Consider the following 25434-nt stretch of genomic DNA (forward strand, 5'->3'; position numbering starts at 1 on the left):
CATTACATTTCAGTGTCAATAGCTTTAAATGTGCAGCTGTAGCAATAGGATGTCATAAGTATAACGTCCAGGATGTGGGCAGTAGGCAGCTATGGTCAGGATGCTAGCGGCAGGGTGAAGATGCAGGGGGGAGACTGGCACCATATTTTGAAGGCTAGAGGTGGGAGGCACTTCTTCAAAGATTCCAGTGTCAGGAGCTGATGAGACAAGAGAGTCTAAGTAAATGGACCATCCAAGAGCAGGCCAAAGGTCAGAGACTGGTAAGACACAAATTCAGAAGAAAGACCAAGTAGGGAGAATGGGTGCTAGGGTAGAGTCAGGCTGAAGACAAGGATAAAGACAGGGACCTTATTTATTTATTTAAGAAGCTTCTATGCCGCCCCATTCACTGAGGCCTCGGGGCGGCTCACAATAATAAATAAATAAACACAATATAAAAACAATATAATTTGAGTTGACCTGGCCAAAAATTAAAATAAATAAATAATATTAACAATTTAAATACCATTTGAATAGAAAGGTCTTCGCCTGGCGCCGAAAAACAAATAACAACGTAGGGGAGCGCATTCCATAGATTGGGCGCCACTGCAGAGAAAGCCCTCCTCTGAGTACTTACCCTCCTAATATCCTTCCCGGAGGGTTCCTGGAGAAGGGCCTCTCCCACTGATCTCAAGGGGCGGGCGGGCATATATGGACGTAGGTGTTCCTTCAGGTAACCAGGACCCAATCCGTTAAGGGCTTTATAGGTCATAACCAACACCTTGAATTGGGCCCGGACTTCAACGGGGAGCCAGTGAAGCTGACGGAGAACTGGAGTCATGTGAACATAACGCCCAGTCCCCGTCAGCAGCCTGGCAGCTCTATTCTGAACCAATTGTATCCAGACCGTCTTCAAGGGCAGCCCCACATAGAGCGTGTTACAGAAGTCAAGTTGGGAAGTCACCAATGCGTGTGTCACTGTCACCTGGCAATCGTTCTCCAGGTAGGGACGCAGCTGATGGATCAGCCGAAGCTGAAAGAAAGCGCTCCTCACCACCGCTGACACCTGAGCTTCCAGTGAAAGCTCTGGGTCGAGGAGCACTCCCAAGCTGCGGACCTTGTCCCTAAGGGAGAGTGCAACCCCATTCAGGACTAGGTCAAGGTCCCCTTCCCCGAAGCCCGATCTGCCAACCAACAGGACCTCTGTCTTGTCTGGATTGAGCTTCAGTTTATTGGCCTTCATCCAGCCCATTACCTCAGCCAGGCACTGGTTCAGTACAGCCACTGCCTCACCTGGATTGGAAGAGAATGCAAGGTAGAGCTGGGTATCATCAATGTACTGGTGATTCCGCAGCCCACACCTCCTGATGACCTCTCCCAGCGGTTTCATGTAGACGTTAAATAGCTAAGGGGACAAAATGGATCCCTGCAGTACTCCATGGAATAGCTGCCATGGCGCAGAGCCATAGTCCCTCAGCATCACCTTCTGGAATCGGCTATTGTGATAGGAGCGGAACCACGGCAAAGCAGTGCCTCCGACCCCCAATCCCATTAGAAGGATGCCATGGTCAATGATATTGAAAGCCACTGAGAGGTCCAGTAGAACCAACAGGAATGCACTCCCCCTGTCCTTCTCCCTGCACAGGTCATCATTCAGGGCGACCAAGGCATATTCAGTACCATACCCGGGTCTGAAGCCAGACTGAAATGGGTCCAGATAATCAGTTTCATCCAAGAGTGCTTGGAATTGTCCCACCACCACCCACTCCAACACCTTGCCCAGAAACGGGATGTGGGCCACTGGACTAAAATTAGTGGCCATCTCTGGATCCAGTGACGCCTTCTTCAAGACCGGTCAGACTACTGCCTCCTTTAAAGGGGCAGGTACCCAGCCCTCCCTCAGAGAGATGTTAACCACTTCCAAGATCCAGGTCCCTATCCTATGCTTGGCCTTGTTAATCAGACAAGATGGGCAAGGGTCCAATAGGCAGGTGGTGGGACGTACTTGTCCAAGCACCTTGTCCACATCATCAAGTTGCAGTAACTGAAATTCATCCATCAATTTTGGACCAGACAGTGACATTGGTACCTACCCAGAAGCCTCTGAATCAATAGTGGATGGGGCCAGGTAGGAGCCAGGTGGGTGGGCACCTGCTGAGGCAGGTGCTTAGGGCAAGAAAAAGCTGGGAACATGACCACGAAGTAGCAACTTGGATTGCTTGGCAAAGAGTAGCAGTGCAGCGAATCCTCTGATGCAATTCTGTGGACTTCCAGATGCACTGCATCATTACCACCCTCTGGTTTCCTGATAGCACCTTCATTTGTGTTCCTGTCCTGTGGGCACTTTCTTGAATTGTGATCAGACACTAAGTAAGAAAGTAAGATGCTCTAAGTACTACATATGCCAGTTGCAATGCATTGTAAGGTTTTTGCAAAAGGAAGATGATACCCTATGACTGAAATGAGTAGCATTGATTGCTTTTGCTTCATGCCAGGGTCCATATGCATACATGCATTGGTCCAGAAGTATGATTTTGTGTTACATGCTCAGAATTAGCTGCTACAGAATCATTCTGAAGTAATTAGAAATGCAATGGTGCTGATGGTCTTCAGGAAAGGCAGCTAAAAGCGATATAGGGCTATGTGCAGGAATTTGCATGATTTATGATTTTATTTTAATATGAAGAGATTTTCATATGACTTTTCCACATGAGGTATGCATAAACCACTTCCCTAAAGCATCACAACACTCTAGACTAGAAATGACAGTGAAGAACAGGCATGTATTCATCAGTATTTTCTTTTATTAAGCTGTTCCCTGTTGTTCAGCTCAGGCCTCAACATAATAATATAACATTTGGGTAAGAAGATGCAAGCCAGCAATCCTGTGCTAGATGCTAAGATGGAGAAGATCTCCACAGCCACCATGGATTTCCCCTTGGTGCTGAGGTAAGATGGGAAAAAAGAGAGCCAAACACTGCAAAAAACCAGCATGCTGAAGGTGATGAACTTGGCTTCGTTGAAGCTGCTGGGCAGCTTCCTGGACAGGAAGGCCACAGTGAAACTGATGGTTGCAAGAAGGCCCATGTAGCCCAAGGCACAGTAAAACATAGTCATAGAGCCCTTGTTACATTCTAGTATGATTTCTTCTGTCATGGAGAACATGTCGACATCTGGGAAAGGGGGTGAAGTTCCCAGCCACACACTGCAGATGCCTGCTTGGATGAGGGAGCAGGAAAGAACAGTTGCACTGGTCATCTCCTTTCCCAACCACTTCCTCATCCTGGATCCTGGCTGAGTGGCCATGAAAGCCAGAATGACTAAGAGGGTTTTAGCCAGTACAGAAGAAACAGCCACTGAGAAGATGATGGCAAAGGCAGTGTCTTGGAGGAGGCAGGTGAGCTCCTGAGGCTCCCCAATGAATAGCAATGCACAAAGGAAGCAGAGCAGGAGGGAGCTGAGCAGAGTGTAGGTGAGCTCCTGGTTGTTGGCTTTGACTATGGGAGTCCTGTGGTTCTTCACGAACACGGCCAGCACAAGAGCTGTGATGAAAGCAAAGACAAGAGCAAGGAAGACTAATGTGAGCCCCAAAGCTTCATCATAGGACAAAAAGGTTGTGTTCTTTGGAAGACAGAAATCCCGATTCTTGCTTGGATACTCTGTATGTGAGCATGGAGTACAATCATTCATGTCTAAAAAAGAAATGAAGTGAAAGGAAAGGAAAGGAAAAGAGATGGTGCTGAGCTTATGATAAGAAGGAAGGCAAACCAAAATTTAGAATTCAATGTCATAAATCTGTGTAGCAACAGAAATGGAGCAGTGTCAGCCTGAGGCTCTGCACTGATTTCTGTTTGGCCTACTCTGGGTGCTTAAGAATCACTAACCAGGGCCATCTTTGGTTAGTCAGAATTGATAGAATAGGTCAGTTATTCTGCTCATGGTTTCTAATAAACCACAAACTCAATATTTGAGTTTGAATGCAAAAACAGACCAATTAGTATAACAACTCAAACATTGCTTGCTGTGTCCTGCAAACCTACCATTCAGCATTTTGATTTTTTCACTATCACCCAAACCGTATTACATTTCTATGCTGTCCCCAGGTCAAAACCTTCAGTGTGGCTCAACAGATCTAGCACCAGAAAGTATACTGATAATATCTAACATTTAAGACTGCAGTGTAAAATAGAAACATTTTTCAAATCAAACCACAGGAACATCACAATGGCTTAACATGTAGTCATGCAGTTAAAGCAACAGAGACTGAAAAGCTAAAATTTCTAGGAAAGCAATGTCTCCACCTGGTGCTGCAAAGGGCACAATCTGTGTGCCAGGCAAGCTCTCTGGGAAGTTCATTCCACAGGTGTGGCACCACAGAGTCTCTTCTCTTCTTTCCGGAGCCACCCACCTCCATCCTTTTAGCCAGGACTCCTGCCGATGAATCACTTTGGATGATTTTGAAGTTTGGGCACTTATATTTCAGAGAAGATTATTTTTTTGGTAAACTGGCCTCAAACCAATTAGGATTAATTGTAACCAATTAATTTGAATGTAATTCTAGGACACTTTGGTCCAGATATGGAATGGCAGCCAGTGCAGATAGGAATGACCTAAAAACCACCGTATTACCCAGTACTTGTTACCCATTTTGCTACCCTAGTTTGGACCAGCTGTAGTTCCTAGACTGTTTCTAGAGGCAGTCCTAAGTAGAATGCATTTCAATTAGTGTATACCTGACTGGAAATAGATATGATTGGCATATTGGCCTAAGCTGGTTAAAGATGCTCCATGCCACAGGGAACCCCTGTGTCTCAAGTGACAATTCTGCCTAACCTTAGCCTATATGAGGAGTGCACCCCTCTATAGAAGAAATGAAATATTACTCCTCCAGGGATGTGAACCACACCTGAAATACCTCCATCTTATCTGGATTGAGGTTCAGTGTATTGTTCACTGTATGTATTCAGTGAAGTGCATTACCATGACCAGGCACTGATTCAGAAAATGCACTGCTTCAACTGGATTTGGTGGAAGGAGGGAAAAAGCTGGTGTTTATGCATATTGATGACATGGGGGTCCACACCTACAGATAAACTTCCCAAGTGATTTCATGTAGATTTTTAATAGGAGCAGGGATAATACAGAGCCCTGTGGAGCTCCACTGCATGACTGCCAATGCATAAGATCATCATCGTCATCATCCCAGCAGGAGTTGAATGACTCCTTTTGAATGACTGAAAAAATCTTCCCATTCTACAAAACAGCCACTTTTAATGTGTATTAAAGTGAATGCATATTGCCTACCATCATGGCTTGAAATCTTCCCAGCTGGACATGGGATACAATCGTAGCAGCAATATGGCTCCCCCTCCTTCACTTTCTTGCTAGAGCCTGGATGGCAACTCTCAGTGCATACAGAAAGTGGTCGTGTCTAATACGCGAATTAAAAGCAGGATAAATAGATGAAGAGAAATTTTCTTTTAAAATGGAAGGTTCTCTTGTCAATAGATGAGCTCTAAGACTGACTCAGTATTTCAGAAATGGGTGGATTTTCATTTACTACAACTTATTGTTAGTTTTCTTTATTTGGTGCCCATACAGACACTCACTTTCTAGAAAGAAATACAGCAAATAACTTATTTATTTATTTACTGGATTTTATCTTGCATCATTAGCCAGAAGCTTCCCTGAAAACCACTGGAATATACTGAATAAGATGCCACTTTTTGAGGTATATCAAGAATCTTATCGCATTGCTTGCCTATATATTATCTTAGAATAATGCCTTGAATGTCTTACAAATCTATCAGTTTCATTAGGCAAATGATTACTCTTCACTGGAAATCAATAGCATGATCATCATCAGCAGACGTTTAATTGAGTGCTAATATACTACAGAAGGTTTATGAAATCAAAGTGTATGAATGTGTGTATTGAGAACTACAATTCATGTATAAGCTGTCAGAACAGGTTTATGATAATATCTATCCATATATTTCTTTGATCTCATTGGGATTCAGGCTTGTAAGTACCCCAGATAATGTGCTGAAGGTCATAGCACAAGTCCACTATGAGGATGGACCAAGTTATATTGGTAGTGATCAGAAGTCTATGGTGCATGGCATAACTAGGCTCTGGCCATTCTATGTCTCATCAAATATTGCCAACAGATCTGGAAATTGGCACAAGAACATTAGAAAGATGTGTACAACAACTGGTTGTATGTGCATGATTGCAGTTTAGCTGAATTTTAAAGATGCTTACTGTGACATTCCCTGTAGAAAAAAACTAATATAAATTTAAGTGTATTAAATTTCTGCCAGCTCTTTGGAGCTTATATTGGTGGAGAAGAAGGTCCTCCACATGGGAGCCTTCTCTCTTTTTTGTCTTCACTTCATCCAATATGCTTCTTTCTAATCAAATGAAATGAAAGCCAGCAGGACTGAAGATCAGAGCTCATTCCAAGGAGCTGACCAGTGGCTCCTACCTGATTAAACCAATGGTGCCAGGTGATGGTCTTCTCATCAATGGCAAGTGATGGAGAAACCTGAAGATGGATCTTTCCCACTTTCACTCTGTGAAAGGATTCATTGGCAAAAAACTTCCAGTTGATAACATCAAATCCAGCCACCACCTCCCCTTTCTCATTGAAGGAAACCTGGTTCTGGGCACTGTTATTAAAGGAGATACTTCTAAGAAACTGATGGAGCTAGATTGAAAACAGGGATGAGAGAGTTTAGAATAGATCACCGCAAAGTATATAATTCTACATTCTAAGAGCAGGAGCAGAATGATGTTGAGAGTGCTTTTCAGGTGAATTAAAGAAATGTTCCTATTTATACATTTATTTATTTAAACATTTTTATGCCTCCCCATTCGCCGAAGCCTCAGGGTGGCTTACAACAATAAATTAAAATAATTATAATCTTAAATTAAAAAATATAAACATTAGATTAAAAATACAAAAATACAATATAAAATAAGCCACCCTGGCCAGATAAAATTCAATAATATTAACATTTAAAATGCCGCTTAAATAAAAAGGTCTTCGCCTGGTGCCGAAAAACAAATAACGACAGCGCCAGGCGGACCTATCTGGGGAGCGCGTTCCATAACTTAGGCGCCACCGCAGAGAAAGCCCTCCTCCGAGTACCTACCCTCCTAATTTCTTTCACGGACGGTTCCCAGAGAAGGGTCTCTCCCGCCGATCTCAGGGGGCAGCTGGGCATATATGGATGTACATTTATGCTTACATTTATATTCTTCTTTCTTCCTTTGTAAAGAACTGAAGGCACCTTAAAATGTTCCCTTCCACTCAAGGTTGAACATTAAAAACCCCTTGTGAAGTGGCTTAGGATAGAAATAGATGATTAGCCCAAAATTACAAGGGAGTTTTATGGCCAAGTGGAGAATGTAGACCAGATTTCTCAAGTGTCACTCCAATGATCTAACCACTATACAGGACAAGCTCTCAAAAGTAATAGGGTGTTAACCTGCAAAATCACAACACTAAGTCACTGATTACAATGCGGACAGTGTTCTGAGCAAATTAGAAGTTGGTTGATGCAGAGACGGAATATATAAGGCTGTTGTAGACCCAAGAAACATGATGCTCTCTTATATAAGAAAATTGAGAAAATTAGATTTCTATCAAACTTGGGACTCTTTTTATTATTGGCTAGAGAAACGGGGCTTCACATAGATTTAAATATGTTCATTAATTAACATAAAAAGAAAAAATGTGGGGGGTCAACCCAGTAGGTCTGATGTCTCCAATGATTGATGTTGTTTTTAGTTTTTCTTTGTATTAGCTTTATTTAGAATGAAACTTATTGAGAGAGAGAGAGAGAGAGAGAGAGAGAGAGAGAGAGAGAGAGAGAGAGCATTACCTGCCACTGCTGTTCATTCCAAAGCTTTTTTCCTTCATTATCCATCACTGCTTTGCACTTAACTTTAGATGACAACATGGCATGTAGTGCATGGGCCACAGCATAGACAGCGTTGTAGACAATGTAGCTTTGGCCAGTCATGCTCATTTCAAAAAAATATCCAGGAAGTCTCTCCAACTTTTCCTTCCCAGTGCAAATTTCTTCCTCCATGTCTTCCATCATCATTTCAGGAAATGTACAACCAAAGACTTGCTGCCAAAAGTACCTGATAAAATCATCTCCTTTGGTGTTGAAAGGATTTCTGCTCTTCTCAAATGATTTGAACCCTGGTAGCTCATTGGAGCTAACCCTCAGTGAGAGAGCACCATAGAATATTTCTGTCTCCCAATTCCTTTGGTAGGCAAATGCATTGATTTCCATCTGGGCTGTCATTACCCAGACTTTGCCTTTCATTTTGCTTGTTTTGTTCCCTGCTTCAGATAAATACGGCAACCATCTAAAAACTGCAATGGAATATGATTCTCCATGGGCCACCACTATATTGGCTTTAGTGCTTTGTAATTCATCACTTAATTTTGCTCCCTGTTTCATTACATCATAAAGTTCAGTGACATAAGTTAATTTGGGAATTCTTTCTATGAGAGCAAAACAGACACCTCTTTTGGAAAACATTGGAAAGACAGTTTGCAAGAATCTTTCTCCATTGTCATTATCTATAAAAACAAGTCCGATCCACGTCCAGTTGTAATGTAGGAGCAAAGACAGAATCCCCTCATACTGAAGAGTTTCATGAGGTACCATCTGATAGAAAGGAAGTCCTGGGGTCTTATCATTCATGACTGGAGCCACACCGTATATGAGCTAAGGAAAAAGTGAAGAAATGTTAGCAAGATGACATTAATGATGGGAGCAATTTTCATCCAATCCACATGCAACATAATTGAATTGATATGAATCAATGAAGCACTTTCTAGGCTTCAAAATAAATCAGCAATTCTTAGAACAACTCAAATTTGCATTTTATATTTTCCTCAAATCCTCATCAGGACAGCTAACAACAGCAATAACAATGCACTAAAATACCATGCATTACACCTGAAATTTAAACACTAATATAATACAGGTAATGACATTCGACTCAGTAGAGGAAAACAATATCAGATTTAAGATATTTTCCAGACAGCTTATGATACAAATGTCAGTCCACATAGAAATGACTGCCTTCTGACAGAATGCAACTACATCTACTTTGACAAATAGCTCTAGAGTCAGGGGAGAGAATCTTTTATTCTCCTTTATCCTTTAAAGTGAGCAAGTTTCCCTACACTTTGAATGTATAGTATGCATATATCAGTGCAGGTGTTTCACAAGGCAATAAAGGGGAGGAGAATTACAGGGATGATGTTGGAGCAGAGTAGTAAAGCAGGAGCTGAAATGTTAGAGAAACCAAGCAAGGCCAGAAGTTACAAAGACTTTTTCTAGCATTGCTTATCATTTCAAGTTAGCTTGTATGATAGTTTGACCGAGTCTCACCCTTAATCCAATACTGCAGACATTCTGAGGTAGCTTGAAATACCCTGCAAGACTGGAACCATGGGTTGCAGAATAGCATCCCTCTTTGGGGGAAAATTTGAGCAGGTATCATTCTCTCTGGCTAGGAGCTGGTTCCACCTCTGGCTCTAACACCATATTTTCTTGTCATATGGGAGAGATGCCAAGGGTTTCTGGGAGGATCCTGGCTCCACCGCCATTGGCCAGTTCTGTCTTGGACTTCCCCCACTAACACCTTAGGTGAAGGAATGTTGCGATCCAAGGAAAGGTCCTGAACTGGAGTCCTAGCCTGAAATCCTTCTTCCTTCTAAATAAGAGTCTTCTAGGGGAGCTATGACACACGTACCTCATCAGTAGTCAGCAGAACTGTGGTGTAGTGAGTGGTTGATCAACTCACTAAGGGTCAGTTTCTGCATGGCTTATGATGATGCATAAAGCAGCCTGTTGCAAATCACCCACAAGAACAAAATTAACCCTGAGAAAAAAATTGTCTCATCCAGCTTGCGTCTCTACAAAGATGGGTCCTATTTTCAAATATTTTCTATCAGGTGTACAAACACCTCCACACACACACACACACACACATCCTGCAGTCTGAGTAGAATTAATAATTATAATTATTCTTTTCAGTGATCAGATATGAGATACACACATACATACTAGTGTTCTTAGACTGGCTATGTCATTGAAAAGAATATTTAAAAAAAGATAATGTCTAATCTGATGATTTCTGATGCAACACTTTCTGAGACAGAATTTGGGAAGAAGCAAAGACGTGTGCAAGATGCTTTTCATTTCCATTTTCACCTACATATGAGAGCAGGTTTCCTACCTGTGGAATCTTGTAGATATCCAAGATATTTGCCATATTGAGAGAGACTTCGGAGTCCAGTGCCCCAATGACTGCTATTAGATTATTGTGGATGCCACATGTGTAGTTGGGGACCAATCTCTCCTGCACCGAGAGAAGTTGTAGTGTTGCCTGACAGGTTCTCCTTGCATTGACATAGCTGTCATAGATGCGAAAGCCCAAAGTGTGGTTGGGCAGTATCTGAGAGCTCTGATTGATCTCTTGTATTGCGAATGCCAAGGCCAGGAGATGCTGGTAATTCTTAGGGATCATTCTGAAAGGAGGGGCAACACCTGAGGTGCAGAATCAAACTCAGAATTTATACAGCAAAGTTTTATGCATGGTAAGAAATAAAGTACTCTGAGTTTAATGGTGCTTATTCCCTGGCAAGTGCTTGGAAAGCCACGTATGAACATGTCAGTATTAGAGGGAAAAAGATCCACAAACATGTATATTATGGGAAGTGGCATACTAATTCTGTTTTAGGGGAAGTTGCATTCTGAAAGCAGAGAAAGTTGAATTAGATGGTTAATATGGGCTCTCTCTCTCTCTCTCTCTGTATGTGTGTGTAGACTACTTTGGTTATTTGATGGAATGAATTCATAACTGAATATATGAAAAACTGAAATGGAATGGATAAAAAAATGACTTTTGCCTCTCTTCCCCAAGGATGTGTGAATAAAGTTGTATAAAGTTGCAGCATAAACCCCTGTTTTGAGGCAAGAGCCTTTCAAAAGATCATATCCATGACAAAGTAAATGCAATAAGACATGCAACAATCAATCCTTACACATATTCTTCAAGCACATCTGGTGGGGGTTCCTCAGTGAAGGCTGTTGAACTGGACATGAAGAAACCATGAAAAGCAATGCCACCGATAAGGATGTCTCCTGACTGATGCATGTGAAGTGGAAAGGGAGGCTCACAAAGGCTGCATTTGACAAAGGGAGCCTGCTGTACCCTGGATGGTAAGTGTGCCAGCAGCAAGACCTCTAAAAGCACCATGTTCAGTACCATGCCAAATCTTTTTTCTGCACACACATTTTTTCTATTGCTTTTGCAAGCCCACCACACTGAAATGCTCAATGACTGAATGGGCTTCTTCCATAGTACTTTATTCTGCTAATAGAAACCTAACTAATATAAAACTTGCAACATCTCCAGAAACTTTTCTTGTTCTTAACCCCTTTCTGATCAGCAAGGTGTAAGAGGTATACATATATTTAGGACATCCTACATAATTGTGTGTCATTTGGCTCTTGCCCAGTGAAATTGCAGAGGGGTTTTATGAAGCCACAATCTTAATTATTATCCTTTTGATGATTATAGGGGAAGTTAATGATCATTTCAAAGTTTTAGATTTTCTGTAGAAATGCTAGGAAATACACACACACACACACACTGTTGCCCCATCTGGAAAGATTCAATCTTGGCAAAGCTACTTAAAAGCACTCTTTTGACATTTGTTATGGGAAAGCAATGTGACATTTTAACCTTTCGTAGCCTTATTTTTCTCAGTGCTTCTGAATAGTGCATCCTGCACTTTGAAAAGAGAAGCATTGGTGAGGAAAGGTTTTTCATGTTGGACCACTCTAAGTGTGTAGGTGCAAAATACCAACTTAAATGTTTTTGGTTTTTTTTTTTTTTTTTTTTTGCAAATTACCATATATAAAATTTCAAGATCATTTTTTAAAATGAAGGCATTACCATGATTAAAAATGGACTCTTTCTGCTAGATTGATTCAGTGCATATTATGTTCTCTAGTAAGTACTTCCATATAGCCCAAAGTGCCTGACCCTGCCAAATTTTTGAAGCTAAGCAAGGTTGGGCCTGGTTGAAATATGTAGGGGTGACTTAATGTTGTAAATCACCCAGACAGCTTTGGCTACATGCAGTATAGAGACGTAAATAATAATAATAATAATAATAATAATAATAATAATAATAATAATAATAATAATACAGTTTTAATGAACTTTGAGATTTTCTTTGGTGAACAATAAACTGGGATGAAATATTTCATACTTGGAACTTTGGCTTGGTCCTATCTATGGTAGTACTTATTCTGTGCACAGATGAAACACTGAAATTCTGGCTGTCATACAGCTGAGGTACACAGATTATCAGCAGGTGTGGCCTTCATCATCACATGTCATGGAAATCTGCATCTTCCGAATTTCTTTTTGACCTGCATTTAACAAGTGTATTGGATACTGTGCCCTAGATGTTTAATTCCTCTAATCCTCTCTCTTTAAGAGGCAAGTCTTAGGGTAAAAAGTAAAACTAAGAAGTGAAATTAAGTAAATTGTGGAGGCCTCTAAATATCTCCCTGGTCATCTAGGGGCCTGATGGGTTTCTCCAGGTTCCTTTCTTCTTGACTTGGTCTTTTTATTTTATTTATTTTATTTTATTTAATGCTATTTTAATTAATTGTAAGTGTTGTTTTATGTACTGTATATTATTGTTTTTATATCTTGTTGTGAACCTCCCAGAGAGCTTCAGCTACAAGAGGTATAGAAATGTAATAAATAATGATAATAATAAGAACAACAATAATGTTAAGTAAAATTAAGATGCAGGCTATATTTATTTAAAAAAAAAACCTAGAGCAGCTATTGCAGGGCAACTTTTTTGGACATATAGTTTCTTAGCCTTAATACTGTTTTCATTGGAACAAACGGCACTGATATACTTGAGCAAAAGGAAAACCTTCTGATTCTATGGCTTTAGTCTGCATGACTTTAGCCAAGAGGGTAGTTCATAAACCTTTTACCACTCACTCCAGTGTTCCTAAGGAATTTTAATTTCCCAGCATTCAAAACTGCTACTTCTGGTACTTGTTAACATAAAAACTGTTCATGGAATGAGAAGCCAAAAATTTTCTCACTAATTATATTCAGAATGTATTCCATTAATTTGTCTGTTTGCAAAATCTATCAGCTGTGTATGTGTGTGTCTATGAGTGAAAAGCATCAGTGAGATCTGGGATCCATTTATGTGTGTGCATAAAAATGGGGTTTTATTGAAAGTCTAGCACGTCAGTATTTTCTCCATGGTGTTTTCCCAGTTACAGAATTTCCCTACATATACTGCTATTTGATTTATGGGGGGAAAACTTACAAGCATCGTATGCATTTATTCATTTCAGTTTTGTATTGACCAATGGTCAAACTACTCTGGGTGAGTTGCAAAAGTTAGGGAGCTTTAAATTATTTTTCATGGTACATATATGAGCCTCAATTCTCAAGTGAGTACCTTTGACCAGGAAGGTGGAATTATTAAAAAAGCATAGACTCATGTCCTCTATTGCAACGATTCTAATCCAAACTCACTCCCAGTATGACTGTGGTGAGAGATATTAGTCTTCTTCTTAGTACTGATAATCCATAGGTGATCTCACCCAACTGCTCCATGCCACATTTATAACAAACGTATGGGTGTGCACCTTGACATGTTCATGGTTCTGGCAAAAAGGGATTTCTCTGTTGTTGTTATCAAAATAGATAATCCTTGCTCTTCTTGATGAACAGATGAAATAAAGTTATAGTTCTTCAAGTATCAGTCAAACAAAATTTTGCCATGGTGTTTTGAAATGTAAATTTCACTATTGCTTGTTTCTTAGGGACAGATGTGTTTCTATCCAAGAAAGAATCTAAAAGCCCGTTAAAATCCTCACCCACAATTCTATATTCAGAAGTAGCACCAATCAGATCATGAAACATAACAGAAACATTATTGGGTCCATACTCATTAAACAGATTGATTATACTGTCATTATGTTACCCAGCCAAAATCAAAAAGCACTAATCACTAAAGAGTCACTAATCACCAGTTGACCTAAGGAAAAGAGCTGCGTATAGGTTAGAATCACAATTCATTTATATTATGTTGAAATATCAGTTATATATACCTCTCAACCTCGTTGTTTTCCCTCAACAAATGTACACAAGCTAACATTAAATGTGTTCTTGTAGAACAACCATATCATATTATGTTCTTCTAACTCTGAAAACATTTTCTTCCAGTTATATGGATGATACAACTCCTTGATAGTTCCTGGGATCACATTACACACCCAAAACTGCAAAAATGATCAGTTGTCCAACACATAGAAATGTAACAAAAACTCCTAATACTTCACTTATTTAATTAACTTGTACAACATAATTTTATAAGAATATTAATCACTGGCAGAAAAATCCTAAGCAGTATAGCATCATTTGGATGCCTCTCTTTGAGTTCAGAAAAACACTGCAACTTACAAGCTGGGGAGCTTTGCTCAGCTCCTCCACCTGCCACCTGCAGTCTGTGTGGAAAAAATCATGTAAAGTTCATCACAGCAATCAGAATACATTTTACTACTTAGAATTAGGAGCACAGATGAATACATTTGCATATTCATGCCCCCAAAAGAATCCCACATTAGTTTCCTTATCAACAGCTACAACTACAGAAACAAACTTACATTTTTTCTAAAGTTAATAATGGATTATTAAGAGATATGAGATGCTGCTGAGAGAGAAGATTATGGGAAAACACAGGTTCTTGGTGCAAACATGATAGTTTACATTAAACACTTCAAAACTGGTTCATGCTATACACGAATCTTTCAACTAGCAATAGGCTGGAGGGGAAGATCTACATAGTGCAGGGGCAGAAAAGGAAATGTTCATAAACATTCTACAATACAGACACATGCCTCCAGTTTTTCATAATAGCAAATACGTAACATTGTTCAATCTTTTCTTCTGATAAGCTGATCCCTGCTGTTGAGCTCAGGTCTTATTAAAATAATGTAACATTTAGGGGAAAAGATGCAACCCAGCAATCCAGCACTGGAGGCCAAGATAGAGAAGATCTCCATAGCTACCATGTGTTTTCCTTTGGTGCTCAGGTAGGTTGGAACAAAGGATAACCAAACACTGCAAAAGACTAACATGCTGAAGGTGATGAACTTGGCTTCATTGAAGCTGTCTGGGAGCTTCCGGGCAAAGAAAGCCACCATAAAGCTAGCAGTTGCCAGGAAGCCCAGGTAGCCCAGCACACAGTAGAACATAGTCACAGAGCCCTCATTACATTCCAGTACCATTTCCTCAACTACTGAGTGAACATTGACATCTGGGTAGGAAGGATGTGTTCCCAGCCACACAGTACAGATGCCTGTTTGAGTAAGAGAGCAGGAAAAAACAATGGAGCTGGCCAGTCCTTTCCCCATCCACTTCCGCATCCTGGACCCCGGCTTGGTGGCCATGAAAGCCAGAACCACTGTCATGGTTTTTGCCAGTACACAAGAGACCGCCACTGAGAAGATGATGCCAAAAGTGGTCTGCCGGAGGAGACATGTCACCTTCTTTGGCTGGCCAATGAATAGGAACACACAAAGGAAGCAGAGCAGGAGGGAGATGAGGAGAACATAGGTGAGGTTCCGGTTGATAGCAATGACTATGGGAGTGTCATGGTGCTTCACAAATATCCCTAAGACCAGAGCTGTGGTCAAAGAAGAGAAAAGACCAAAGAAGGCTAAACTGAGACCCAAAGGTTCTTTGTAAGACAAGAAGGTAATTGTCTTCGGAATGCAATAATTTTGGTCCTTATTTGGATAGCTTTTGTCTTCACATTTATGACAATCATTCATGTCTGAAACAAAAAAGATGTGATCTTAATCTCACAAAGATGACATAAAATTTAATTATGTGCTTTATTTGTCCTGTTATAGCAGTAAAATATCTTATTTCCACAGATATGATGAAATGTGGCAGTAGTGATTTAAGTAGCGCAGATTTTTGTAGATAGTAAACAAACAAATTTTGGATTCTAAATTCAAAGAGATCACTATACTCTGCCAAATAGGTCTGGTACTCCACAGTTCAGCATTCAAACAATATTGAAAGATAGATGCAGATAAACTATATTTCAATAGTAACATTTTAACATACTTGTAGATATATCAGCTTACTTAAACTGGTCTTGGAACAAACTTTGAATTTTTCTTGACAGTACCCTGATGATGTGTGAGAAATAAAGGAATAGAAAAAGCAGTGAAATATCAGCTTGTTAAGATTGTCAAGTTTTTCTGAATTCCACCTTGAAATGCAGATCACCAGATATGAATTTGGACAGTGGTTTGGACTTCAAATCTGAAGAATCCTATGGCCCTCTATATGCTGTCCAGAGTTAAAGTGTACACTTGTGTACTTTTTAAAGACAAACAATAGTACTTAAAAGTGTACTTTTTGAACACACATGCAAATCCAAGAATATGCATGGGTTTTGTTCTGGGTTTTTTGTTTTTGTTTTTATGCAAACAAAACTATTTGTGTTCTTGTTTTCATTCAGTGATGTTACTAGCATATTTGAGTAAAGATCTGAGCAAAATTACCTTACCATACACCCCTAGTTAATAATACATTTTTGTTATTGATAAGGCAGGAGAGGAAAAGTCTTAAAAGCTGGCAGGGAAAGATGGACTAATCTGGCAGTGTTGGTTCCTTTTACAGCATAATACTTTGGCCCCATAGCAGATGCCTGCAGGCCTCTGAACTTAGAAGCTTTCAACCTCTAATGGCAGCAGGAGGTGCAGGGGTAACAATCTCAGCTGATGAACCTGTCCTTACCCATACCTTGCATTTCCCCTATACAGCTGTTTTTGGTTGTCTAGACTTAGCACTCTCCTTAATGGATCACTGCCTTGTCATGGTGAAGGGACATGTGTAGCTCATTGAAGCTATAAGCTATGCTGTGCAGGGTCACACAAGATGGACAGGTCATAGCAGAGAGCTCTAACAAAACATGATCCATTGGAGAAGGAAATGGCAACCCACTCCACTATCTTTGCCATTAAAACCCCATGGACAGTACCAAAAGATAAAAAGAGATGATGTCGGAAGATGAGCCCCTCAGGTCAGAAAGTGTCCAATATGCTACTGGGGAAGAGCAGAGGGCTAGTACTAGTAGCGTCAGAAAGAATGAAGCAAGTGGGTCAAAGCCGAAAGGACACTCAGCTGCGGATGTATCTGGTGGTGAAAGGAGAGTTCGATGTTGTATAGACCTATACTCCATAGGAACCTGGAATGTAAGATCTGTGAATCAAGGCAAGCTGGACATGGTCAAGCATGAGATGACAAGACTGAACATCGACATCTTAGGAATCAGTGAACTAAAATGGACAGGAATGGGTGAATTTAATTCAGATGACCATCAGGTATACTACTGCGGGCAAGAATCCCTCAGAAGAAATGGAGTAGCCTTCATAGTCAATAAAAAGAGTAGGAAAAGATGTACAGGGATACAGTCTCCAAAATGACAGGATGATCTCAGTTCGCATCTCATTCAACATCACAGTGGTCCAAGTCTATGCCCCAACCACTGGTGCCAAAGAGGCTGAAGTTGATCGGTTCTATGAAGGCCTACAACACCTTCTAGAATTAACACCAAAAAATGAAGTCTGTTTCATCATGGGGGATTGGAATGCTAAAGTTGGAAGCCAAAAGATAACCGGAATAACAGGCAGGTTTGGCCTTGGAATACAAAATGAAGCAGGGCACAGGCTGGTAGAATTTTGTCAAGAGAATACAATGGTCATAGCAAACACTCTTTTCCAACAACCCAAGAGATGACTCTACACATGGACATCACCAGACAGTCAACACAGAAATCAGATTGACTATGTGCTCTGCAGTCAAAGAAGGAGAAGCTCTTTACAATCAGTAAAAACTAGACCAGGAGCTGACTGTGGCTCAGATCATGAGATTCTGGTTGCAAAATTTAGACTTAAATTGAAGAAAGTAGGGAAAAACACTAGGCCACTCAGGTATGACCTAATCATACCCCTGATGAATATACACTGGAGGTGACAAATAGATTTAAGGAATTAGATCTGATAGACAGAGTGCCTGAAGAACTAAGGACAGAGGTTTGCAGCATTGTACAAGAGGTAGCAACTATAACCGTCCTAAAGAAAAGGAAATGCAAGAAAGCAAAATGACTGTCTGAGGAACTTTACAAATAGCTGAGGAAAGAAGGGAAGCGAAAGGCAAGGGAGAAAGAGAAAGATATACCCAATTGAATGCAGAATTCCAGAGAATAGCTAGAAGAGATAAGAATGCCTTCTTAAATGAACAGTGCAAAGAAATAGAAGAAAACAATAGAATAGGGAAGACTAGAGATCTCTTCAAGAAAATTGTGGATATGAAGGGAATGTTTCATGATAAAGGACCAAAATGGCAGGGACCTAATGGAGGCAGAAGAGATTAAGAAGAGATGGCAAAATTACACAGAAGAACTATACAAGAAAGAGGTTAACGTCCCTGATAACCACGATGGGTTGGTCACTGAGCTTGAGCCAGACATCCTGGAATGTGAAGTCAAATGGGCCTTAGGAAGTCTGAGCAACAACAAAGCTAGTGGAGTATTCCAGCTGAGCTATTCAAAATCCTAAAAGACAATGCAGTAAAAGTGCTACACTCAATATGCCAGCAAATTTGGAAAACTCAACAGTGGCCACAGGATTGGAAAAGGTCAGTTTTCATTCCCATCCCAAAGAAGGGCAATGCCAAAGAATGTTCAAACAACTGCACCATTGCACTCATTTCACATTCTAACAAAGTTATGCTCAGAATCCTACAAGCTAGAGTCCAGCAGTATGTGGACCAAGAACTACCAGAAGTACAGGCGGGATTTCGAAGAGGGAGAGGAACTGGAAAACAAATTGCCAAAATATGCTGGATCATGGAGAAAGCTAGGGAGTTCCAGAAAAACATCTACTTCTGCTTCATTGACTATGCTAAAGCCTTTCATTGTGTGGATCACAACAAATTGTGGAAAGTTCTTAAAGAGATGGGAGTACCAGACCATCTTTTTTGTCTCTTGAAAAACCTATATGTGGATCAAGAAGCAACAGTGAGTACTGTGCACGGAACCACTGATTGGTTCAAAATTGAGAAAGGAGTTTGGCAAGGCTGTATACTGTGGCCCTGCCTATTTAACTTATATGCAGAACACATCACGAGAAAGGCGGGGCTAGATGAATTACCAGTTGGAATTAAGATAACCGGGAGAAATATCAACAACCTCAGACATGCAGATGATACCACTCTAATGGCAGAAAGTGAAGAGGAACTAAAGAGTCTCTTGATGGGGGTGAAGGAGGAGAGCACAAAAGTTGGCTTGAAACAACATTAAGGAAACTAAGATCATGGCATCCTGTCCTGTCACTTCCCTCCCCACTTACCCAAGCTGAAAAAATAATTCTCAAAAGACAAAATACAAATGGAGAAATATTATGTTAAAGGAAACCCAATCTAACTGTAGAAGGAAAATCCCAAAGATGGCACTTTGATAAGCACTCATTAAATTTTGAACTACAGTAAATAAGCCATCTATTTCAATTTCTATGTCAGCCTGGTCCCAGACCATCCCCCATCACACCTCTCCTAAACTGGAAAAAAAATCAGAACAGTTTGTTTTACTATATTGCAGTAGAAGTCATGGAATCTAATGCCTTGCTGCCCCATTTCTTATGGCAAAACCTGAATCCACCAACTCACCCTCTTGGTCAGAAATCTTCCCTTCTGGACATGAAATGCAATTGTAACAACAGAATGGCTCTCCTTCCTTCACTTGCTTGCTTGTACCAGGATGGCAACACGGAGTACAAACAGAAACAGGCTGGACCTAGCAATCACAATGAGCAAAAACCCCTAAGATTTTGGGAGTCCTTTCATATTTCATGAAAACGATTGTGGTGCTTTTGGTTCTATCTGAACTGTCAATGCTTGATATGCCTCAGACTATTGCTTATAAACAATCAAATATATAAATATTGTTCTTGATCTGGACTTAGTTATACTTACAATTAAAATACATGGGGATTAATGCAGTCACGCCAAACATCTCACTGATTCCAGTGGGTCTGCTAGAGTTTGCCTAAGGGTGCCTCTGAGTTCATGGGCTTACACTTTTCCAGTCAGGACTGGAAGAAGTGGTGGAACAGATCTTCATCTCCTGGCTCTTCCCACTCTGCATTTCACTAGATGGATGCTTTCTGATGAAGTCTCAGAAGTGGAGGGAAGGAAGCTGAAGTTGCTTCAGAATATCTTGAATCTTGGCCATTCAGGTCTTCACTTTCAATACTCCCTTTAAGTCTTCCCCAAGATTGCTTAGCCAGCTTCAGAGAAGACCCTGTGTAGTTCCTTGTGAGGGAGCGGGAGAGGAAGGCCAGGGCTGTAGAACCCAGCCTGGAGGTGGAACACTGTCTCTCACCTTCGAGCTGGGGATCCAAACTGTCTTATTTATTTATTTATTTATTTATTTATTTATTTATTTTGTGATTTATATCCTGCCTTTCCCCTACAAAGGGTTCAAGGCAGCTTACATCTCCTCCTCCATCTTATCCCCACAACAACAACCCTGTGAGGTAGGTTGGGATGAGAGTCTGTGACTGGCCCAAAGACACCCAGTTGGCTCCATGGCTGAGCGGGGACTCGAACCCGGATCTCCTGAGTCCCAGTCCTGCACTCTTCACCACTGCGCCACACTGGCTTATCACCCCTCTAAAAATGCCTAGGGGATATATCAACATTCCTTAAGCCTCTAGTCAATTGGTAATATTCTCACTGCTATACTGTGAAGAAACAGGACTTCTATTCAAAAATAAGCAAGTACACACACAGATTTTAAAATAATTTTTGATATAGACCTTGGGTAGTATTTCTTCTTTATGCATGACTGAAATTCTTTTGAGATATCTATGGTACATATGACTGGAAATGAATGACTGATAATGGCCTCCCCTTTTCTTTGGGTTTTATTTATGCCAATGAATATCATGCCACAACTACGTAAAAACTTTTCAGAGTGACATTCTGGGCTGTTGGCCATAGTATTGATCAGATTCCCATGTTCAAGTTTGGAGAAGGAGATCTGACATGCAGCCCTAGGACCTGAGTCCAGATTGCCTTTTCCCCTGCAGCTGGCAAGGAAAGAACTGCTATCTGCTTTTCTGAGGTTGCAGAAATGTTCAACTTCCTTCCCTCTTCCTTCAAGGTGCCACAATTAGGTGGCTGAAATCAGCTATTTAGCTGCTTTCCAGCATTGGAGTAGTCTGTGAAAACATTGCAATGAAGTATCAATTGAATTAACAGAATGAAAACCACAGCTCCACTCTTCAAAATACTCGTCCACCCTGTATGTAAAATATTTAATGAACTTGGATGGAATTTGACCAGCTTACGGATAAACAAAGCCCCTTTACACTGTATGTTGTGCTGCAGTGACAGAGAAGATGAGAAGAACCCCTGCAATGCACCCCATTTATGGGTTTTCCCCAGATGAACTGTGAGGATCAGTGTTGGATGTGATTTCATACTCAGAATTTTCCTCCCTTCCTGTCAGATCATTGCTCACCAGATAAAATGGACAAGGAAATGTGAATTTCCATTATATTAGGTCACATACCTGCTTCAACTACACCACATGGAAGTATTTTTCAGGCTGTGGCCACAGCTTACCACCAAAGACCTTCAAACCAGCCTATCGCAGCTGCCGAAAGATTCCAATTCTGGCCCATGTCTATTTTGTGAGTGTTTATTCAACTCTATTCCATCTGGTTCCTCTCATACATGCACATCATTGCTTCCTATGATTGTAAGTCAACCTGATTCCATTTTCTTGGTAGAAAGAGAAGGTACAAAAATAAGAAGTAAGTCTCACCTGATTAAACCAGTGGTGCCATTTTATAGCCTCTTTTTTGATCATTAATGCCTTGTCTGAAGTACCCTGGAGATCTACCCTTCCAACTTTCACACGGTGAAAAGATTGGTTGGAGGAAACAACCCAATTAATCACATCAAATCCAGCTACTAGCCACCCACTCTGGTCAAGCGAAACTTTGTCTCCAGCGCTGTTATTAAAAGAGATACTTCTCAGAAAGTGATGGAGCTTGATGAAGAAGAACAAACAAGAATTTGGAAAAAGCTACAACTGAACATTCCCAAGTAAGGCATAATGACATTTGACAAATAATAGCAAAGGCAGTTTTGATGGTAAGGATGTTTTATGGAAGAAATGCTTAATTATAATATAATATATATTATAATATTGTATATACATAAATATTAGATGGTATTGATACTCATGTGATGCAGCTCCCTAGTTTGTCTTTGGTGAGGAATCAGGGTGATTGACACTTATTTATTCATTTATTTGGGTATTTTTACCCTGTCCAATACCTTGCATGTCTCTGTATTTAATCGTAATGCTCTCGAGACAAAATATTCTGTAATGGAGATTTCAGTGAAGGCTTTCTTAGATGCTGTTTTAGAAGGTACTGGAAGTTTGTGAACTATTAATGGCTTCCATAGCTTTTCTGCTTAGAACTTCCCACCATGTCTTTCAGTGGCTTTGTGCCTGGATGACAGCAGTTTAATATCCAGCACTGAATTATTTCATTGACTTAGATTACCTATGTTCCCAGGCAGTGGGTGCATTTGCATCCCTTGCCAACCCACTCCATCAGGAAGCCTTGGTGGGTTGGTTGTGCAAAAACTAAACCAAAAACTGAAAAGAAAAATACCACTTCCCCGATCCCCAAAAGAAACCTCTCAATAAGCCCGACAAGTCTCACTGAGGGTTGTTGGCCTCCTTCCTCCCCCATTACCCCCTTGGTTTCCCTGTAGGAATCATGGGGAATCCCATGGGGGAAACAAGACTTTTCCCCCTTCTAACTCCTTTCCCAATGGATGCTCTATTTTGAAAAGTTTCCAAAAGTAGCTGTCAAACCTGTCAAAACTCCTGTTCCCCTTGGAAAAAGGGAGGAGCACATTTGTGGTTTTCCAAACAGAAGAAGACCATGGTGGAAGAGATCTGCACATATAACCATCAGGAATCACAGACAAAGATTCTGCATCTGGTGGATCTGCTGAGAGAAGGAAAACCTTCTGCAGAAACAAGAATGCTTTGACTGAGGTGGCCTCCTTGCTTTGTGACATTCTAGAAAGACTTGAAGAACAAATGCCTCAGCCTCTTCGTGCATTAAGGGTATAACAGCCACTCATTATGAGACCATTTGGACACAGAGTGGAGACAGACCAGTGCATTTCCCTGTTCATAAATATATATATATATATATATATATATATATATATATATATATGATAATTTCTTATTAGAGATGTATATACCACCTTTGTGGAAAAGCCATCAATGTGGTGCACAGCAATGCAAAACAATAAATAGAAATGTTGAAAGAATATTAAAATAGTAAAAGCATTATAAATTAAAGAAATACACATTTAAAAAGCCAGATTGAAAAGATACCTCTTTATACCCTTTTTAAGTGTTGAGTTAGTGGGAGGCCAGTTATACTTCTTGAAGGAGCATGCTCCATCATTTGGAGGCAACACAGCCTAAGGGAGGGAGTAAACTTACTGGTGGGAGGAGATATTTCTAGACCCCTGTTCTTAGAAGCATAATGGGAGAGTGCAAAAAGGAGGAGACTATCACTGTAGGGTCTGACTGGTCTTTCTGTAACTAAACAAAGGAATTGTTCTCATGATAACCATTGGTTTTCACATTTTAGAGCAAAGAAGAAAGGGTAGCAGAAGGTTAGGATTTTGTGGATTGGTGGAAGGAACTACATGGTATGTATGAAATATAAGCTTGAGTTCAGTGGGTGTTATCATGGACCCATTTGCAATACAAAGGTTGGAGAATGCACTTGCCAAGAAATTAGACAAGACATTATCAGACAACATGATTAGACAATTAGAAAATGAACAGCATTATTGTCTTTCTTTTAAGAAAGAACATAATGGCAGTACAAAACTCCTGATTCCACCAAGATACAGTGAAGTCCAATGTCATTTTGTGGCCACACTCTGTTGGAACACTAGTCATCCATACAGACACATGCACACTATATAATTGTGGCAAGTTAAATATTATTATGTAATGATATTAATGATTTCAATAATTAATAAATATTATTAATAATTTCCCAAGCAGCAAGGGCATGGCTGATTTATGGAAGCTGAGAAGGCTGACTTAACTGTAGACTACACCTTTCATATTTTTTCCTGATGGGCAGAGATAGAAGGGTCTCCATGTGAGCATGGGAAGAGTTTAACATAAAGTTTACTAGACTGTTTGTGGGATGCTGTAACACCACACATTTGTTGATGTTCCTCCTGAGGTTGTTGAGAGCATTACCTGCCAGGAAACTGGATTCTGAAGCTTCAGACCTCCTTTACTTGCCATTGCTCTGTGTTTGAGATGTGATGAGGACATGGCATGCAAAGCATGGGCCACAGCATAGACAGCATTGTAAATACTGTAGCTGTGCCCAGTCATGCTCATTTCAAAGAGGGACCCTGGAAGGCTCTCCAGCTTCTCATCTCCTGTACAAAGAGTCTTCTCCTCTGTTTCTGGAACCTGATCTGGGAATACACAGTTAAATGCATGTTGCCAGAAACCCCTGATATATCCATCTGCTTCCACACCAGAAGGCCTTCTTCTCTGAGGAAATGCTTTGAACCTGGGTAGATCACTGGAATGAATTGTTATGGACAGAGCACCATCAAATATGCTTGCATCCCACTTCCATTGATAGGCTAATGAAGTGAGCTCCATCTGGGCAGTCATTATCCATACTACACCTCTTAGTTTAGCTGTCACTTTTTCTATACTTGAAACATATGGCAACCATCTCAAAAGGACCAGGGAGTAAGAATCTCCATAAACCACCAGTGCATTAGCTTTGCTGTCCATGATCTGATTATACATCTTTGCCCCACGTTGGGATATATCAGAAAATTCAGTGATTAATTTGAATGTGGGAATTTTTTCTATGAAGGCAACACACACATGATTCTGGGAAAACTCTGGAAACACATTTTGCACAAACTTTTCTCCATTCTCATCATCCATAATGAGCATTCCAATCCATGTCCACCGAAAGTGCAGAAGAAGAGAGAGAATCCCCCTATATTGAAAGGATTCCTGGGGGACCATCTGGTAGAAGGGAAGACCTGGGGTTTTTTCATTCATTATTGGAGCAGCGCCATATATAAGCTGGAGAGAGAGAGAGAGAGAGAGAGAGAGAGAGAGAGAGAGAGAGAATAAGTGGCATCCATGCAGCAATTTTCCATGTTCCATGATTTATATCAACA

General features: G+C 40.5%; 2 protein-coding genes across 2 annotated transcripts; both read right to left on the minus strand.

Moving 5' to 3' along the window:
• Window positions 1–2769: 2769 nt before the first annotated feature.
• Window positions 2770–11274, minus strand: LOC123016565 (vomeronasal type-2 receptor 26-like). The gene is made up of 6 exons (XM_044417078.1): window positions 11060–11274; window positions 10252–10543; window positions 7869–8729; window positions 6467–6688; window positions 5284–5410; window positions 2770–3671 (listed from the first exon to the last, which is right to left on the minus strand). The coding sequence occupies exons 1-6, from the start codon at window positions 11272–11274 to the stop codon at window positions 2770–2772; spliced, it is 2619 nt and encodes an 872-aa protein (XP_044273013.1).
• Window positions 11275–15005: 3731 nt separating this feature from the next.
• LOC123016566 (vomeronasal type-2 receptor 26-like) lies at window positions 15006–25192 on the minus strand. The gene is made up of 4 exons (XM_044417079.1): window positions 24476–25192; window positions 21980–22207; window positions 19816–19942; window positions 15006–15907 (listed from the first exon to the last, which is right to left on the minus strand). The coding sequence occupies exons 1-4, from the start codon at window positions 25190–25192 to the stop codon at window positions 15006–15008; spliced, it is 1974 nt and encodes a 657-aa protein (XP_044273014.1).
• Window positions 25193–25434: the final 242 nt, after the last annotated feature.

The sequence above is a fragment of the Varanus komodoensis genome, unplaced genomic scaffold (genome assembly GCF_004798865.1).
Source record: "Varanus komodoensis strain SLA01 unplaced genomic scaffold, ASM479886v1 scaffold86, whole genome shotgun sequence".
NCBI lineage: Eukaryota > Metazoa > Chordata > Lepidosauria > Squamata > Varanidae > Varanus > Varanus komodoensis.

Excerpts from the sequence above, each read along its gene's own strand:
- LOC123016565 (XM_044417078.1), bottom strand. The coding sequence starts at position 11,274 with ATGGTGCTTTTAGAGGTCTTGCTGCTGGCACACTTACCATCCAGGGTA. Across the intron at positions 5,411-6,466 it reads GGCACCATTGGTTTAATCAG|ACACGACCACTTTCTGTATG; the intron begins GTAGGAGCCACT and ends TTCGCGTATTAG. Across the intron at positions 3,672-5,283 it reads GAAGATTTCAAGCCATGATG|ACATGAATGATTGTACTCCA; the intron begins GTAGGCAATATG and ends TTTCTTTTTTAG.
- LOC123016566 (XM_044417079.1), bottom strand. The coding sequence starts at position 25,192 with ATGGATGATGAGAATGGAGAAAAGTTTGTGCAAAATGTGTTTCCAGAG. Across the intron at positions 19,943-21,979 it reads GGCACCACTGGTTTAATCAG|GTCCAGCCTGTTTCTGTTTG; the intron begins GTGAGACTTACT and ends TGTGATTGCTAG. Across the intron at positions 15,908-19,815 it reads GAAGATTTCTGACCAAGAGG|ACATGAATGATTGTCATAAA; the intron begins GTGAGTTGGTGG and ends TTTTTGTTTCAG.